Source organism: Poecilia mexicana, unplaced genomic scaffold (assembly GCF_051168715.1).
Source record: "Poecilia mexicana isolate PSO_F unplaced genomic scaffold, ASM5116871v1 scaffold_20, whole genome shotgun sequence".
NCBI lineage: Eukaryota > Metazoa > Chordata > Actinopteri > Cyprinodontiformes > Poeciliidae > Poecilia > Poecilia mexicana.
This window is the reverse complement of record NW_028263389.1, coordinates 18,315,843-18,329,703: the sequence shown is the minus strand read 5'-3', so window position 1 is coordinate 18,329,703 and position 13,861 is coordinate 18,315,843. Positions and strand designations below refer to the sequence as shown.

At 38.1% G+C, this 13,861-nt stretch overlaps 1 protein-coding gene across 1 annotated transcript in view; it reads left to right on the top strand.

Annotated features, from left to right (window-relative positions):
- Positions 1–13,861, top strand: part of gpr158a (G protein-coupled receptor 158a) — a 70,892-nt gene that overhangs the window by 46,442 nt on the left and 10,589 nt on the right. Inside the window, exons 6-8 of the mRNA XM_014992010.2 lie at positions 9,862–9,971; positions 11,476–11,714; positions 13,530–13,668. Coding sequence (XP_014847496.2) covers positions 9,862–9,971; positions 11,476–11,714; positions 13,530–13,668 — 488 coding nt within the window. The remainder of the gene's footprint in view (positions 1–9,861; positions 9,972–11,475; positions 11,715–13,529; positions 13,669–13,861) is intronic.

The window sequence follows — 13,861 nt, the reverse complement described above, 5'->3', positions numbered from 1 at the left end:
TTTACCAGTCTGTGTATTGGTTTTATCAGTACATCCTGGCGTCACCGGCCCTTTAAGAACATTCACAGCCCAAAATAAAAAGGAGTTTGACATTTTTTCCCTAGAGAGATGAAAAACAGAAACTACCTGGAAGGTGCATTTCTGGGTTATTTCAACTTCAGAATAAAAAGTAAAGAGCCGCGTTTCCTGACGCGTCTCTCTGAAACATCTCTCCGGATCTGAGCGGCGATGAGGAGGGGAGGGAATTGCGACTCGACTCCAGTCTTGCCTTGAGCAGAGGCCAAGCTGGATGTAATTTACACTCAGCCCACCTCAGGGAGCAGCAGGAGGAGAAACCATTACCTCCCTCCAGAAAGCCGGCCGTCCCATGTGGCAGGGAGTGTCAGCTTTCATATAAAAATGGATCCGTTGCTATTACAAGATCCCACCTATCCTTAGCGGCATCCCCTCCCTCTCAGTCGCTCTGGAGGAGCTCAGGGAAGAAGCAAAAAGCAATGAGTGGGAAATGATGACCACATAAACCGGCTCTTCATGTCAAAACGTTAAAACTATCATCAGATCTTCTGTTCTGACAAAATGATTCCCAGAGCTGCTGCGTTTCTCAGATGGAGAGAAATTCCTCCTCTTTTTTTTAGCTGGTTGTAGTTTTGATGACAAAAGGCTGAAATTCAGCACCGTCTGATGTTCAGCTGCTACTGCAAACCAAAAGCAGCGAGTTTACTCTGCGTCACGGACAGATGACTCACGGATGATGTTTTTATTTTGGCATTTTCATTTCAATAAGTGCTTCGTTGTGAAGTTGCTCTTCTCCTCATCATGCTCAGCTGCCAGTAGAGACAATAACTCCATTCAGGCCGTAATTTTCAATTTCCACGCTGATTGAATGACTAAATGTGGTTGGAAACTATTACTCTAGAAATCCAAACCAAAGACAATAAATCCATCCATCAGTCCAACGCTTATTCAAAAATGCTTTTAGACAGTAGGACTGGGTGATACATGTAAATAAATTTGGTTTGTGAAGATTAATTTTTGGGAAATCTGGATGTTTTTACACTCTTTGAGTTGCCATATGCATGTTTTACAGCTTGGACTTTGAATTTGATAATCAATTAATCACAATTAATCTGATTAATCGTTTCAGCCCTGTTGACCACAGGCTAACATAGATTAGCTGCCAAATCAAAAGCATCACTGACCCAATCAATCCACCTATTGATCTATTGATCTCCCTCCCTTCAAGACACTTAAACCGCCAACACATCAGAGCCGCTTCATCACGGTGAAGAGGTTTGAGTGTCTGGACAACTGCAGGAGCTGTATGCCGTTTAGACCCGTTTCCCATCACAAACTGCTTTTGATTGATGGATAAAATTTAGAGGATAAATTTCAGGACAGTGGAGCCTCATTTTGGAGCTAAATGTGATGAAAACCTTTGCCAGTTGAGTCTGGCTGAATCTGACTGATAAATGACCATAAATGAGTACGGAAGACAATTAAGGCCACTAAATAAAAAATTCAGACTTTAATTTCAGTTTCAGATTAAGTTAAGGTTTACAAATCCTGTAACAAGGAAGAAACTGTTAAATTTTATATGCTAACAACATAACTGACATATAACTAAGAATGTTTGGTTATTTTTTAGGATTTTTGACAAACTGACACATAGAGTTCTGAGTTTAAAGTCAAAATTCTGGAAAATATTTTTTTGAATTTTGACTTGTAGAAATTCTGAAAAAAGTAAATTCTTAAAATAAGTCAAAATTCTGAGAAAAACAGTAAATTTTGAAATGAAAGTCAAAATTCTGAGAAAAAAGTCAATTATTAAAAAAAATCAAAATTTTGAGAAAAACAGTAGACTCTGAGATTAAAGTCAAAACTCAGGAAAAAAATCAAAAAGTCAAAATTCTGATTAAAAAATAAAATATCTTCCACTGTGCTGGTGATACTATTATCCAGAGTAAAAGTAAAAGTTTACTAAACTAATTTGAATCTTTCTTGAACTGTAAATTGGGGGTCAGAAAAAAATCACCCGAACGACCACAAATGGCCCCTGAACCACACTTTGGACACCCCTGCTTTACCGTATCAGTTTGTGGAGAAGATATAAAAATGAGAGTGCAGAGAAAAGTATTTTTACTTTTCATTTTCCTTTTTTAATTTCATTCACTCAATAACAAAAAATGTAAAGTCCATGTAACAACTAACAAAGTTAGAATTAAGGGACAGAAAGACGCAAAAACTTATATCTGCCTCATATTCAACTCAGAATACTACTAGATATATTTCAAATACATTAAAAATAGACAAAGATGACAATTTCTTTTAAATACAGAAAGAGATTTAGATTGTTTTATTTCAATATTACTCCATAACCTGATACATGAAGATATTGATGTCTTTGTAATCAATATCCTGTGGGGTCATGACCTACACAGGAAGCTGGATCAATCTCTGAACATTTACATTTTTATTGAATTCCTGTTAAAACTTCATTAGAAGCTGCTTCTCCTAACAGCTAAAATAATCCACTTCCTTCCTTCCTGATGTTATTTTTTAAAATGTTTTTTTCCTGCCCTGCAGCGAGAGCTAATTATCTAAAGCGTCCCGGCGCGAAACACTTGGTGATATTCTCTGTGGCGCTTCCAGTCGTGTTTGGGGTTTTTCCCATTCTCACATGAAACCTTTTGGGCTTTGTTTGTGTTTGGAGCAAACCAAGTTCTGTTTATGTTAATGTCGTAATTATGGCTCAGGGTCGCCGTTACAGTAAGGTCACTGTCTGCTTCAGATCTAGAGAGCTGCCAAATCTCTAACCCAGAGAGTTAGTATAGTACAACAAATCGTGCAAGTGGCAGTCTTGTCAGTATTTGTGAAAACTGACAAGACTGAGAAGTCGGAGCCTGAAGGAGTCTGACAGAATCTTGGTGTTTCTGAGAACGTCTAAACTTGGAAACAGATTATCCGTTTCTGAAGACTGAAAAATGAAAATTTCCACACTGTTATTGTATACCACATTAAATTTCATATGATAATAAGAAAAACTGGTTCTCGTATGTAAAAATAGGCCCAAAGGATGTTATTTTATCATGCTCTCATTATTCTGGGATGCAAAGCTTTCAGTGTCCAGCTTTAGCATTGTAGTACAGCTAGCTGCAACAGGAATGTAGGAAAGACTTTATAATTTCAATGAGCAATTGCTGTAAAAATCAGGGTTGTTTATGATCAAAAATGTTTTGCCACAACCATTTTTGGCCTCAACTAGTTGTTTTTATATAAAAGCTAGCTTTAGCACTGTAGTACAGCTACCTCCAATAGGAATGTAGGGAAGAGTTTAAAACTCCCATGAGCAATTGCTGTAAAAGTCATAGTTCTTTATGGTCAGATTTTTTTAGCCACAACCATTTTTGGCCACAACTAGTTGTTGTTGTTTTTATATATTTATATATATATAAGTTAGCTTTAGCACTGTAGTACAGCTAGATTCAGCAGGAATGAAGGGAAGCGTTTATAACTCCCATGAGCAATTGATGTAAAAGCCATACAGTTACTTTTAGTCACATTTTTTTTTAGCTACAACCATTTTTGTTCTCAAGTGGTTAGTTGTTTTTTTTTCATAAATGTTAGCTTTATCTTTGTAGCACAGCTAGCTGCAACAGGAAGGTATAAGAGAGTTTACTTTTTGCATTAAAACTCATGGATTTTTTTATGGTGCATTTGTTCATTTTATTTATACAATATTGTAACTCGGATGCTTGTGTGTTCTGTTGTTTTTTAGCTTTTATTTTGCTAATTAGGGTTTCTGCAAGTTTCACTAACTCAAATTTAAGACTTTTTAAGACCATTATAAATAGAATTCAAGACCTATGTTTCTAAAGAAATATACAAACTTCTTCCAGACAACTGGTAATAAATTTGCACTCACCCATTATAGGTGCAAAGAAAAACTAGCGCACTAGCTAGCAAGGGTACGTTAGCAATGTTGTGACCCAACCTTTAGCCTGACAGAAAAGTGCCACAGGAATAAAGAAATACGTAGAATATACGACTAAATAATAGTCCTGTCATGACAAAATTTAAGACGTGTGATTAACGTATTTAAGGCCAACTTGCTTTAAAAAAACAATAATTTAAGGCATTTTAAGGCCTTGCTTTCAGATATGTGAATTTAAAGACTTTTTAAGGATCCGCAATAAGGAGTTCTGAAAATAATTTGTGCTAATTTGTAATTGAAGTCTAAAAAGTAAAAAAAAAATTTTAATTCATGGGGAAAGTCGGTGTCTCTATGCCAAAGCAAGATCAGTTTTACTAACTCAGAAGTGATCTTTAGGAATTAAATGAAGACAGCAAATCTTGTGGTAAAGTTATTAGCAGTGAATAACAAATCTGGGAGCTGCTTGTTGCACCACAGCTGGGTGGTTTACATCATGGGACGCTTTCCAGGCCCTGAAACTGCCTGGCTGCCAGCTGGTCGGCGCTGAAACGAGGAACGGTTCGGAAGAAAAGATAATCAGAAATAAAGTGTTGATTAAGCGAGCAGATGAGTGACTCCTTCTCTTGTTCCATCAGGCCTCGCTGATTTATCAACACCTTATTAACAGTTGCAGATATATCTGTGCATGATAATTTAAATCCTGTGAAATTTAGCACACTACCTGTTGTTATTCTCAGCCTTTCAGTGTTTTCCATTTTAATCACTTCTGTCTGAATACACTTTTTTTTATGCTGTGGATGTTTGTTAAATCATTTTCCCTTTTCTTACAGAAACGTACAAAGAGCATTCAAACAACATTTGTAGATTTTGTGCCACAAACCTCCATTCATTTTATTTGGATTCTATGTGATAAAGTCAGTAACTGTTTTGCTTCTTAGATCTAAAGTCTGGATTCCATCTTCCTTAAAGGGCCAGCGACTTTTTTTTTAGCTTTACATAATTTTATAATGTTATTACTTTATTAAAAACAAACTTGGAGTGTTACTTTGATTCTTCCATGCATGTTTAAGAAATCCTTTAATCTCCATGGCAACCATTCAGCTGTGGAAAACGCCTGGGCGGACCTAGCTCCGCCTTTGAGGCGCAGCTCCTCCCCCTATTCAGCGCCTTCAGACTAGCCAGCAGCAGTTAGCAAACACCTGGTGGAAATGTGCGTCTACTGTATCTCCCATACTTCTCTCAACATGGCTCCAATATTAACCCCTAAATAGTTGTTAAAGGTTAATAGAGGAGCCATCCTGAAGGCGGAGTTTCAAAAAGAGCAGGAGCTTCTTAAAGAGACAGACCCAATTTCAAATCGTAATGTTAAATTTCTTTAAAGTCATATTTGATGCATACAGCATTTTAATAACAACTGATAGTTACTTGATTGTGCTATAAAATCATAGTACTCTCCCTTTAATAAAAGTAAAAGTAATTTCCCAAGCTTCAATCATCCGATTTCTGACCAAATAATTCACCTCTACAGGTGGTTGAGAAAGTTTAGTCTTCTGCAGGAGTTTCTCCAAACTTTACTTTGCTTTTTCGTGAATTTGAACACGTTAAAACTGCAGCATACAACTGTTATAAAAAACTTTTGTAACATATTTGTTGAAACTGTCACCACGTAATGACAGGATGGTGAGACAGATCACCTGTGAAAAAAGTCTAGCTCCTCTGCCTTCTCCCGGTCTTAGTGTTGTCAATTACAGTCTGATGTGGCGCTGCTCGTCCTCCCTTTTCCTCCCAATCTGCTCTCTGCTACGCTGCAGCTAGCGTAGCACCAGTTAGCTGAGCCACCAATGACGGCGGATAGATGGTTTTCCTGTAACAGTGAGTTTCCCCATCATTAACAAATTTAACAGCGTGTACGTGAGGATGATTGACAGCGCTAAGACCCTCCTCCTGGCTCTGCCTGGTTGTTTTTGTCCAGGAGCGGTGGAGGAGATCGATCTTTTCACAGATTGTCTAACAAACCGTCACAACATGGCGACAGTTTTAACAAATATGTAAAAATCATTTTTTAGTAGAAGTTACACCCTGCAGGTAAAAAGTGTTTGTATTCTGCAACATTAAGAAAAACGTTGCGCTTCAGTTCAGGTATCCTGAAGAGGCTGAGTGAAGAAACTAAACCTATCTCATTCACACCTGAAAATGTAAAACAAAGTTAAGCGATAAATAAAGAAGTTGTAGTCAAAGTTTTAGAGAGAATTGTCTCCATATCTGTAGGTCAAACGCTGTACGTTCACACAGTCCTGAATCCCTTTGCTTACAGATGCTACTGAACCCTTAATGCACAGCACTTAGCATCGATTATTAATGGGAGGTTTGAAAAGTGAAGGAGGGCAGAAACTGATCTTCCTCTTTATGCGCGCTGGCGTTAAGAGAAGCCGGCCTAAAGATCGGGGGCCAGACGCTTCCCAGAAAGCTCCTGATGCAAAATGCATCACCAGAGCAGCCGAGGTTTCTGAGCGCCAGGAGGAGACGTTTGAGGACAAACACTGTCCTCAGTTTATCAGAAATACTCGTCTTATTTTGACTTGTGGGCCTCTTTTGGTTCTCACGACGGCTCAGTTTGTCCGTTTTATATTTTGAGTTTTGTTGCTTATCGACTTTTGTCGCATCTTTTGTGTGGTTGGTTTATGGCATTATCAAGTGGAGTAGTGCATGCCACACATTGCTATTATTGACAAAATCCAGACCAGAAATTTAAATTTTAACTGTTTTACAAGGAGCTGAAACGCCAAACAGGGTCTATAACTCCAGACTTCAGCTTTTAGACGTCTCTGTTTCAACACACCTGAGTCATATAATGAGGAAACGGGGAATTAACTGTGATTAAACTGCAAAAACACAAAATCTTACCAGGTATTTTTCATCTAGATTCCAGTGCAAATATCTGACTTGAAATAAGATAAAACTAACTTACAAGTAACTTTTCAGTAAGATGTAAGAGCTTGTTTTAAGTCAGTTATTCCCTAATATTGATGAAAAAGTACTAATTCCACTGGAAGATTATTTTCACTTACAACATGGGAAAATTGGCGCGTCTGTGTTTTATAGATATTTAGAAACTAGTTTTTGTTTATTTAAATCATCTGATGTCTCTTTTTTTTCCCACCACAAACAAAACCAGCACTAGATTCAGATCCCAGTTAAAAGTGGCCATCTTTTCTGGTCCCGGGTGGTTTTCCTGCAGCCTCTTGGTTCCCTGCGGACCCAAATGTGCGTCAGCGTGTTGCTCAGAACCTGCCCGGGTTGCTTCCTTTTCATCATCTCTTGATCTCCGTTTCAAAGAGACGTTCCAACATGAAGTGAAACACCTGGTCTGCAGGTAAAATGAAAACCTCAGCATTCACTTTCTGCTCCCTGGAGAAGCTGAGTCAACCTCTTCCATTGAGTCAGAGGTTTCGGTTCGGTCGGCTGCAGGCCGAGGATCCGGGCCGCCGCTCCGCTCTCGGCTCCTCCGTGTCCCTTAACTGACTCAAACCCGGTGAGCGCCAGCATGGCTGCGTCTTTTCTGCTGCCTGAGGGAACGTATTAATGCCTCAGCTAATCCGATTACCATTAACAATCCCACAGGGGAAATCACTGCACATCTGCAGCGGACAGATAATTATGTCGCCTCAGATGTTTGTTTCTGTCTCTTCTTTCTTTCTTTTTTTGTGTTGGCTCTTTTCATGTCGCTGGAAGGCCATCAGGGTTTATTTTTTCCTTTTAGTTTTTTTCAGTTGGCAGCAGTGGATCGGCCACTTTTCAGTGTGTGGAAAACATGGGTTGATGTCCTCCTCTAGGTCTCGGCGGAAAAGCTTTCTGTGATGAAGAACGCCAAGAACGGCTCTGAAATGTCAGCGCACGTTTTAACTGACTCATGCAGTTTATGAACTTATCCTTCAGATCACGCTGCAAAACGACTTCGAGTAGCTCTGATTATAGAAAAAGCGGCAGCAGCAGCCATTCTGGTTGCACTACGATCCATCCATTGTCACTTTAAATCATGAATGTGAGAAAAACTTTGTCTGCTCAGTAGATTTGGTTTGATTTTGAACCAAAGTTGCAACGTTTGTTACATTTTCAGCTGCTGCGGTTTGGTTTCACAAACGAAACCATTGGAAAAACCTGTTGTTCCCCTCCTCGCCTGTGGTGGCGCTGCACCAAGAACTACAGAAGGAAACAACATGAAAACCTCTGAAGAAGACACTTCTTTGTTCACAAAACATAAATAAAAATGGAGCAGCGCCAGATTTTAGTGGTCTCGGGTTTTCTGTTTTGTCTTTGGTGAAAACTACGACCCACTTCTGCCAAAAGCGCTAAGCTAGCACGTTTGTTTTGGTTGCATTTACCCAGGATGCTCTGCTCTGTAGTCCACTTCCTGCCTTTTGAATTTCACATGTCTTATGTCATTTCTTATCCAATGGAAACACCACAGTTGAGAAATTGTGTTTTTCAACATTAGCAGAATATTGACACGTTTTCTGCACATTTGTAGTGAAAATGGAGCGAATGTTCTGATAATGTCGAACAAATCCCTCTTGCCAAAACTTTACACTACTTTTCACTAAAATTTTCATATTCATTGTTGAGAGCAATCCAATAACTTAAAAAAAAGTAAAATTACATTTGCATTTTTTAAAATTCACATTCTCGTGGCTTGTGGATGGTTTCACTTTGACGATTTCAGTTTGCGTCTCTTTGAAAGCTCCAGCCTAGTGAAATTTTATACAATGCTGTCGTATTAACGGAGGCTGTATATCGTATTAGCGTGTTATATTAATGTATATCGTATTATCACCAGAGGTTTCAATAATCGTAGCTCTTCTTCTTGAGATAAAAGCAGCAGCATCACATGTCAGCTGAAGCATGAACTGATCCCATCTGCTGGTTTATGTGAGAAATCTCAGGAGGTTCTTCAACTCTATGATTAAACTTTTATCCTCCTTGTTTGTGGAGACAAAAGATGCTTCATTTTACATCCTAATACCTTTAGCTTTGATGGTTAGAAGAGTGAAAAATGAACGCAGTCTGCGTTAAACGGCGTGGGAGAACGTAGAACCAGCAAACAGAGTTAATGAAATCCTTCTGCTCTGCTGCAGACGCAGATCAGGACAAACATTTAAATAAAATCACTTCAGTGTTTATAGAGCTGTTTGCTGAGGCTGCAGCTTCTTCCGACTTGGATTTAATTTCCCCACTGAGGCCGTTATCTTCCCACGACGGCGTAAAAACGCCACTGGGATCAGAAACAAAGGAGTAAATTTACACCAGAAAATCTCAAATTTTCTAGAATAAAACATGGAAATATCGGAGTGTTAAAAGTCGCAGATTTTCTAGAAGAAAAAAAATTTGTCAAAAGTTTTAGACTTTTGAAACAGAACATTTCCATTGGTCAAATATTTATTGTTTTGTTTTTCTAATTTATTTCTGTGATTTAAAAAAAAAAAAAAAACTTTTCCAACTAAGAGCAATTCTGTTTTGTTTTCTAAAAATTTCTGAGTTTAATTTCAGTTTGTTTTTGTTCTGTAGAAAATTTAGACTTTTCAAACTTGGATGTTTTTTTTTTTTTTTTTTTTTTTTTTTTTTTTTGCTTTTTGTAAAAAAAAATTCAAATTTATATTTTTTTTCTGGCAAATTTCTGACTTTACAGTCAGAAATGTTCTTGTGTTTCTGTAGAAAATTTGAGATTAAAATCAAAATTTGAGTTTTTCTAGCAAATTTTTAACTTTTCATACTCAGAAATGTCCTAATTAGAACATTTCTGAGATTAATCTCAAAATGTAAGATTTCTTTTAACAGAAATTAACTTTTTTTTATTATTATTATTTGTGGGATCCACAGTGGTCCCAGTACGCCGACGTGTCTTTCAAACCCTGGCTGGTTTTGTCTGCTTCCAGGTCGGGATTCTCTACTTCCACCCGAGCGTTTTCCGCTGCATCCTGCTGCGTTGGGTCCGACTGCTGGGCTTCGCCACCGTCTACGGGACCCTCACTCTGAAACTCTACAGGTGCTCTCCATTATTCACTCCCATCGACTTTATCCACAGCAATTACACAAAATCTCACATTTTAATTCTCGCTAAAAGAAAGAGTCAAGAGGTTGTGTGTTCCTCAGCTACTTCATCACTGGACTTTATTTTGCATTCCTTGCCAAGATAAAGTAATTAAGGAAGCTGTGGCCTTTGCTAACCTCTAAATACTACAGAGACAAATGTGACAGCAAGAAGAAGAGAAACGACTGCTGGCAACAAGCGGCGATATTAGTGATTAGCTGCAGGAGGAGCTTATTTTTTTATTTGAAATATGAATCTTTCAGAAGTAGAGCTGGAGATTAAGAACATGGGGCTAAGAGACGGCTGTAAGTGGACATTAATGTAGCACAGATCAATTTTTGATGGGGCTCATTAGTGGAAATTATATCGATGTTGCTTTGAAGAGCAGAGCCTAAGAATAGCAGGTTGTTTTAATGTCTCTCACGCCGGTGGGTTCAAAACACCACCAGGGGGCGCTATGGTGGCCACAGAGGGAAGATGAGGAGAAAAAATGTAAAGTAAAAAATCGAATTGATAATACGATGACATATTAAGGCTATCAGACATAATAAAAAAGGTCTAGAAATTTTTAGATTAATCTCTGAAATTCTGTAGAAAAAAACAAGATAATTCCTGAGTTTGAAAAGTAGAAAATTTGCTAGACAAAAATCAGAAATTTTGTGATTATTCTCTGAAGTTTTCTGGAAAGAACAAGACAATTTCTGAGTCTGAGTTTGAACCATTTAAAATTTTCCGGACGCAAAGAAATTTTTAGATTAATCTTGGAAATTTTCAAGAAAAAACAAGTTAATTTCTGAGTTTGAAAATCCGATTTGCTGGAAAAGAATCGGAAATGTTGTGATTAATCTCTGACATTTTCAAGAAAAAACAAGGAAATTTCTATGTTTCAAAAGTTGAAAATTTGCTTAAAAAAACTGATCTCAGAAATTTTCAAGAAAAAAGTTTGAAATTTTGATAGAAATGCATGCAGAAATTTTGAGATTAAACTCAGAAGTTTTAAAAAAAAAACTAATTTTTCAGTTTTAAAAGTTGAAAGTTCTCAGGAATTTTCTAGAGAAAAAAACCTGAATTTTCTAAATTTGAAACATCAGAAATGTGCAAGAAAAAAATTCAGAAATCTTTTAATCAGAAAAAAAACTTCAGAAGTTTTTGAGTTTGAAAAGTAAAAAATGTTCTTGTTGGTTGTGCAGGAGGCTCCACTTCTGCTTTTCAAAGACGTACAGTTGTGCATGTGTTTGCAGCCATTTTTAGGTGTGAGTGTAAAGGTCAACCTGGGGTCGTGGCCAGCAGCAGCTTATTTGGATTTAAAGTGACAGAGGCCCTAAAACAGCTCGTTATGAAAGGAACTGGCCAGACAAAGATCTCCTTATCTAAAAACGATTTTGTATAGAACATGTAGTGAACATGTTTTGTATAGGCCACAGATCCGTCCTAACACAGGTGGCCTTTTTCTCCGCAGGGTGTTGAAGGTCTTCTTGTCCCGCACAGCCCAGCGGATCCCCTACATGACCAGCTGGCGAGTCTTGCGCCTGCTGGCCATCATCCTGCTCATCGTCTGCTGGTTCCTGGTGGCGTGGACGTCTGCCGTCTGTCAGAACCCAGACAGGAAGTTGGCGCTCATCGACGTGGGCCACACGCCCGACGGGAGTCAGTTCGGCATGTGCCTCCTGGATCGCTGGGACTACATGATGGCCGTCGGTAAGTCCGCACACAAAATATCTAATTCAAGATTAGGAGCAAAAAATGTTACCTGATGGTCAGATTACATTCCACAGTGATGAAAAATATAAATATTTACAAAGATATTATCCCATTACAGATTTCTTTTAATTTAGTTTTTAAAAGTTTCACATCATTAAAGCTGCAATTTGTAACTTTTATTAAAAATATGAGAAAAGATCGATCTCTTCCACTTCCTCCCTGAGCTACTATGCACGGCTCCTGACCAAAACCAACCAATCAGAAACAGGAGGAGGGTCTTAGCGCTGTCAATTACCCTCGTGAACACGATGCTAAATGTGCTAACGGCAGAGAAACAACTCACTGTTACAAGACAAACTGTTTATCCGCCATAATTGGTGGTCATGCTAATTCGCATTAGCATTTATGAGAGGCTATGCTAGCTGCAGCACTGCAGAGAGCAACAGGGCCATGATTGACAGCGCTAAGACCCGCCTCCTCGCTCTTATTGGTTGTTTGTAGATAGCAATAGAATAAGGCAGAGGAGCTAAAAAATTTTAGATAATCTGTTTCATAGTGTACATAGCTTTAACAAATATGTTAAAAATATATATTTTTTATAAAAGTTACATCCTGCAGCTTCAACATAGAGCCAGGCTGCACATCTTGTAATAATATTAATCCATTAAATCCAGAAAGATCTTTTTCTTCTCCACAACGATGCAACTTTTATTCGCTGCTCCGTCTGAGAGGAAAGTAGCGGAGGCAGATGAGAAATCAAATATGCTCATCTGTTGTGTCCTGTCTGCCAGCCAAGTCTTTAAGAGAGAGAAGAAGCTTCTAACAAACAGATGGGCCACAAGCAGAGACACCCTGCTGTGCTACTGTACACTGAGCTCGCAGTCTCATTCTGTTCATTAGGCGGTAAAAATAGGATATGCAAGTCAGCTCTGTCTCTGCCTGAACGCGGCTCGTAATTCAGACTCACCAGGAAGCAATAAATCTTTCAGATTTTAAGAAATACACCTGCTCTGGCTCGCAGTCAGAGGTCTGATTCAGCTGCAGTCCTGTGTGGTTAATTTTCCTCCCAGCTCCAAAACAATACTATAAATTTAAGGGAGCCTACAGCAAATTGGGCCTGACTGAGCAGGTCTGCGAATGCAGCAAAAACTGCACTTTCAGCACTAATATTCTTCCATTAGAAACAAAATAAATACACTAAATATTGCTGACCAATCAGAAACATTATAAATATTTAATTTAAACGTACTCAGTGAAACAGATACTGTGAAGAAAATTAATCACTCAAAGTCTTTATTTTAGTTTTTTTTTTTTTTTTTTTTAATTACTGTGTTTTAACTTCTTCTCTTCAGGTGCAGTCAGTAACATTCAGGCTGTCTGACTTAGGAAATAAAATCATAAATCTGTCAGGTTTGATTTGTAGTTGAACCCAAATGCAGCCAGAAAGACAGAGAGAAGCAAATAAAAATATAAATTATATTTTACATTTTTTTTTAGCTTTTTCTTTAATTTTTCACTTTTCTGTGATTAAAAAAAGAAAAAAAAAGAAAAAAAATCAGACACACAGAAGTAAATATAAGATAAATGACATTTAAAACATTTTTTTTATATCTTTTCCTTTACAATTTTCTAATTTTTCTGTGATAAAAGATATTATAAGAAAAGGTCAGACACAAAAAAACGGACAGAAACCACAGCTGCAACCAACATATTTGTTGAGCAGAAGGTTTTTCTGTGTCTGAGGAGGAAATGTGTTGAACTTGGAGAGTTTTTTATGAGGATTGTTGGTCTGCATGATTTTTTGTTGAACAGCGGAGTTCCTCTTCCTGCTGTGGGCCGTGTACCTTTGTTACGCCGTGAGGACGGTGCCGTCGGCTTTCCACGAGCCTCGGTACATGGCCATCGCCGTTCACAACGAGCTGGTGCTGTCAGCCATTTTCCACGTCATCAGGTAATCCCCGTTCTGCTCCCAAATGTGACCGAGGTGTTTCGGTTCATCCAGGGTGTTGCAATGGGATTTTTTTTTAACTAAGATTACAGATTTTCCAGCATCTTTTGTAAAAAGTTGTTGCATGGCATTACAAATAATCTTTTTGTAAAAAAGACAGGATTCTAATATTTTTTGTGTCTGAAGTGCGAACAAC